The 5,558-nt window shown below is 45.7% G+C and overlaps 1 protein-coding gene across 2 annotated transcripts in view; it reads left to right on the forward strand.

The window, feature by feature from the left end:
• Positions 1 to 236: 236 nt before the first annotated feature.
• BAI3 (brain-specific angiogenesis inhibitor 3) overlaps positions 237 to 5,558 on the forward strand; it is a 466,801-nt gene continuing 461,479 nt past the window's right edge. The window contains exons 1-2 of one of the 2 annotated variants that reach the window (XM_010003267.1): positions 237 to 499; positions 3,206 to 3,974. In XM_010003267.1, coding sequence (XP_010001569.1) covers positions 3,221 to 3,974 — 754 coding nt within the window. In that variant the 5' untranslated portion in view covers positions 237 to 499; positions 3,206 to 3,220. Of the gene's footprint in view, positions 500 to 3,128; positions 3,975 to 5,558 lie in introns of those variants that run through there. The other variant, XM_010003258.1, reaches the window with a different exon arrangement.

Genomic DNA, 5,558 nt, shown 5'->3' on the forward strand with positions numbered 1-5,558 from the left:
AACAAATCTGCACTAGCGCCTGAGTCCTCCTCTCAGACCGCCGCCTGCCTGGCATCGCCGCTCATCGGGCTGCTGTGCTGAGACTTTGTTTCAAGTAAAAAAAAAAAAAAAGAAATAAGAAAACCCAACAAACCAACAACCAAAAAAACCTCCGCTTGCTCAGCCACTTCCATTTTTCCCCCTGCAGTCTCGCTGGTTTAGGTGGTTTGTTTTTGTTTTTTTGGTTTCATTTCTTTCCCTTCATGTGGTTGGATTTGGTGGATCCGGAGCCAAAGCTGCTTTTTTTCCTCGGTGGGGTGTGTGTGTGGCGTGCAGGGGTTTTCTCGCTGCGTTTTTTTTATCTTCTGCTGCTTTTTTAAATCTTGGTTTTGAAGCTGAGCCGGGAAAATGGGAAACGGTGCTTCCGACAGAAGGGGAATCTCTCCATCACTGTTGTTGGGACGTGTGCCTGTGGTGCTAGTGTTTTAGAGAAATAGCCTGACAGCTTTCGGAGTGGAAGGTAAGGGTGCCCGGGGCATTTCCATTTCCCATTTCCAGGGATTATGACTGGAGAGCTTTTAGCTTGGGATTCCGGGGAGGAGGCGGCGGAGGAGGGGGACAGGCTGTTGCTGAAGGATAGAGAGACAGCACATACAAAATGATCTCCGCATTTACTTCAGTGCTGCAGTTTCAAAGTTAGAGAAGTCCGTTTTGCGACACATCTCGTTCCCTGAGAGTAATTTCCAGCGAGACCGGGAAAACCTGAGGTTTGTGCACGATTGGGGCAATTTTTTGGGGGGATGTTAGGTTAATAGGAAGTTAAAATAAGAGAAGTCAGTGATTCTTCTATTGGGGGAAAAAAAAAAATAAGTGGAGTGATGGCGCCGTCTATGTTCGATATAACTACAGTGTCACCTAGAAAATCAGTTTGGGGAATATCCAGACTAAACGCCCGTTTGCGTTTCAGCAGAAGAGGGTTCTTCCCCTTCCCAAATGGGCAACCTTAAGCCTCTGTGGCCGTTCTTTAACTCCCTCCCGCATGGAAAAGAAAGATCTTTTTAATCTGAATGCCTGATCCTTTCAGTGAGCAAGATTCACTCTTGTATTTAGCAATACTGCAAACTAACCGAAATGCTGCTGGCACAATCAGCTTGGGTGTGTGTGTGATGCACACAGGGAGAGAGAGATTAAGACAATGTTGTGTTTCAGTAGCTTTGCATGAACAAACGCACAACTGAAATGAGGGCTATTTGATTTCATTTCTTCATAGAAAACAGCCTGGCTCTGCAGACGTCTTTATTTTTCTAGTGCAGATATTGCATAGGATAGAAGTCAGAGGCTTTTTTTCCTTTTCAAACAGAAAAGCAAGTAAGACCCATTTTTGCTTTTCAGATTATAAAATTAATCCTTTTTCATGGGTAGAATTCCTAATTTAGGCACTTATTGTCACATTGGCTTTCAACGCCTACACCATCCTGAATAACACTGCGCAGAACTGCATTGCCTGCAAAGTGCTTCAGCAAAGGGGGAATTGTTTCCAGAATTCCCAGTAAGTTTCTCTTTTTTAAACCTTAAATGCCATACCGACCCTATTTGGAGAAGGAGGATCGTGCTATTCATTGAAATGGACACACAGGAGAAAATCCAACCGTGTGGATAGAGACGACAGCAGCTCTGCTTTTTTTTTTTTGCTTTTTTTTTTTTCTTAAATCTCTGCTATAAAGAGGGTTAGAGTTGGTGCTGCTTTGCCCATCTCAAGACTCAGGAGTTTGAATTATAATCTAGGAGATAGGAAAATCTCTTCAAGGGAGTTTAATCTTGTGGTTTGCTGTGTGTTACGCAATGGGAGACAGAAGATGCCTTGCTGTTTGGTGAGGAGATGAAAAGCTAGGCAAAGACACACATCAAAACTCAGTAGCGGTGCCTGTGTGTATGTCTGCCTCTGCTTACAGAGCAACAGTGGAAGAGACTGCAGTCTGGAGAGTTTTGAAATTAGCTTGGTATCACTTCTGGCTGTTTGCATTTGACAGCAGAAGGCAAAAAAGGTACTAAATTGTAAGAGATAAGCAGCTTCTCAAAGGTTAATGCTGAAAACATTCAATTTGATTTTTTTGGATAACATTACGGAGGTAAATAAACTAAGGTTCATTTCATTAACCTAGGCCACTGTTCAGAGAACAGAGCATGTGGAGGCTGTAACAGTCGACAGGTGCCATAAACCAGCTTTTTTTGTAGGTACTTGCAGAGAAAATGTAGTATGTCTTTCATCTTTCAAGTGCACATCTGCAAAACACAGCTAATCAGGCAGGACAAGATATTTGTAATAAGAGGGCAAGTGCAGTCCAATAGGTGCAGAGATCCTGCTGTTGCACCAGCAGATTGTATCCTGATACTGGTTGTAGATACTAATAACAGTGGTCCATTTTATATAACCTAAGAGGTTGTAACAGATTGAAAATATTAACTTAAAAAGCTGTCATTTAGTGGTAGTAGTGTCTGACCAGCACTAGTTCATCTGCCTGTTTCTTACTCAGAGAGTCTCAAAATTTTATTAATACATTAATATCAGTCTTTCCTGCCTGGGGTTTCTTTTGAAAGAGACCTCTGCATACCAGGTGGCCAGGGGAAATGCATGTAGGCTTGTGAGAAATAACGTTCCATCTGTAACAAATAATAATAATGTGTGCATTTTTAAATAGTGGATGTGATTCTTCACTGTTACTTCTCAGACTTAATAGAAAAATAATTTATAACAGAGGGTGCTTCTTTCTTGTATTTGGTGAAATTTTGCATGTATGTGTCGTATGTGCATTTATATTAGTATAGCAGAAAACTTATTTACTTTTTGAAGAAATAAATAAATAAATCGTCCATTTCGTGGTCTGTTGGGTAAGGCATCCAGTTTTGCACTGAAGTTGAGCGGTTTCAGTCCACGCCATGATGACTACATCCTAGATAGGAGAGGACATTCCTATTAATAATCTAATATATGTTGTTTTTTAATTTGACTGTAGAAGACCTGGGTGTTGCGATGGCCACGTGATGGCGCTGTGCACACAGCAGCAAACCCATCCTTTGCGTTATAAAATAAAAATTACCTGCCCTTTTTTCTGAAAGGGGCTCTAACTGCAAGCTTGAAAACAGCTGGCTCGAATATTGGAAGGAGTTTGGTTTTCAATGCGTGAAGAATTCTACTTGCATTTTTATTTCATTTCATCTCCTGCAGGCCAAATGACATAGGATGAAGGCTGTTCGTAATTTGCTGATTTATATATTTTCCACCTATCTACTGGTTATGCTTGGATTTAATGCTGCCCAAGACTTCTGGTGTTCCACGCTGGTGAAGGGGGTCATTTATGGATCGTATTCTGTAAGTGAAATGTTTCCTAAAAACTTCACAAACTGCACTTGGACACTGGAAAATCCAGATCCGACCAAATATAGTATTTACCTGAAATTTTCCAAAAAGGACTTCAGCTGCTCCAACTTTTCCCTCTTGGCTTATCAGTTTGATCATTTTTCCCATGAAAAAATAAAGGATCTTTTAAAAAATAATCATTCTATAATGCAGCTCTGCGATTCCAAGAATGCTTTTGTATTTCTGCAGTACGATAAGAATTTTATTCAGATACGCCGTGTCTACCCTATCGATTTCCCAGGATTACACAAAAAAGAAGACAACCAAAAATCCTTCTTTGAGTTTTTGGTATTGAACAAGGTGAGCCCAAGCCAGTTTGGGTGCCGTGTGTTATGCACTTGGTTGGAGAGCTGCTTGAAATCCGAGAACGGGAGAACCGAGTCCTGTGGGATCATGTATACAAAATGCACCTGCCCTCAGCATTTGGGAGAATGGGGAATAGACGACCCGTCTCTGGTGTTGCTCAATAACGTGGTGCTGCCCCTCAACGAGCAGACAGAGGGCTGCCTGACCCAGGAGCTGCAAACCACCCAGGTCTGCAACCTCACCAGAGAGGCCAAACGGCCGCCAAAAGAAGGTAGGTGCTTCTGGGAGGGGGGGCTGATTAGGTCCTGCTGCTGGCTCTCCTTGATACTCTCATTTGACTTGCACTCCACTCCAGCTCACCTCTAGATAAAGTAAAAGGTCTGGAGAAGATACACACTCCCTCAGGGCAGGGAAGGCTGCTTTTGCATTTCTAAACTGGCCTAACTTTCAGCACATAGTACTGCTGAGCACTGTTGAAACTCCTCATAAGTAAGATTAACCTTTTTTCGGCCCCCACTTACAGAAATGCCCACAGGTGGCAAGACAGGAATTGCTCTGCCCCTCACCATCTCTTTACGGCAACCACTCAACTACAAAGTCTTGGCTCTCTGACTTTGCAAGCGAAATATTTCCAAATGCATGTGGGTAATCCAACTAAAAGACCAGGAGATTTACCATGGTCAGGACACCTGGTCCCAACTGAGCCACACCACAACAGCCTAAAAACAAACCAAAAGCAAATGTAGTTCTTCAGGGTGAACCCTCTGCCTGCCATGCCTGAAGCCTGAGGCACTGCACAGAGTCAGCACACGCTATTTTGACCTGATGGGAGCCCTGTGAAGGGGCCATGGGCTGCTGCTGCGCCCTTTATCCAGGAGGCTTCGGCTCCAAGAGATGAAGGCTCTGAATCTCATAGCAGTGCTAGAGATGGGGGAGGGGGGTTGATGTGTCAGTCTCAGCAGCTGCCTTGTATCCCTGCTGAAGAAGGGGGGTTGTGGAAGGGAAAGGTTGTGGTTGGGTAAACAGCGCTCCAGCATTTAGAGTGGTAGCCCTCTGCCTAGCCCCTCTGCTTCATTATTTCTGTTTTGGCCTCCTGACATTTTGGGGAGGATGGGAGTGATTTGGGGAAGGACATAAGCGGGGTGAGAGGCAGATGAGGGTAGGCTGAACGTAGACGGGGGGCTCTGGCTGCAACTTGTGAGTGTGGGGGTCCTTCAGAGCAGTGATGTGGAAATGGGGGAAGGGGGCAATGTGCCCCTGCGGCAAGGGATAAATCATCGAGCCCAGGGTATTGCATTTTAATGCAGGAAACGTTCTGTCTCTCCTTGTTTTCTGCATAGCCACAAAGATCCCAGTCTGTGGCGAGGCAGCGCCAAGCTCCCAGCCCCCCTAATAGAAGTTGCTTTGTGGAGCAATGTAACATTGACACGTTGTTAGGAGAGGATTTTATTTAAAAGCAGCCAAGCGCTAGTGCTGTGGGAGAAGAAAAGCTGAACTTGCTCCAGCTGCCGCGGTGCCAGCGGCCGCGGGCAGGGCCGGGGGGGGCGGGGATGAGGGACACTTGGTGTCCGGCGGTTCTGCGCCTCTCCCAGCACCCAGCAGCTCGGAGGGCAGGGAACGGAGCGATCCTAAATGACAGAGGAGGTCATCTCCTGTAAAAAAAATATCCCAGAGAAGCCTGTGCAGAGGCAGGGATGGTATTTAACATCGTTTAGAGCTAATTAGTGCCCTGGGAGGAGGAGGCAGCCCCGGCGGCGGAGCCCAGGGGGCACCGGCAGAGCCGGGGTCGGGCGGGAGCCCCTGGCGCTGCGCGGGGGCGGGCGGCTCAGCCTCTGCTCACGGGGCTGCGCGGGGG

The sequence above is a fragment of the Chaetura pelagica genome, unplaced genomic scaffold (genome assembly GCF_000747805.2).
Source record: "Chaetura pelagica isolate M959 unplaced genomic scaffold, ChaPel_1.0 scaffold150, whole genome shotgun sequence".
Classification (NCBI taxonomy): domain Eukaryota; kingdom Metazoa; phylum Chordata; class Aves; order Apodiformes; family Apodidae; genus Chaetura; species Chaetura pelagica.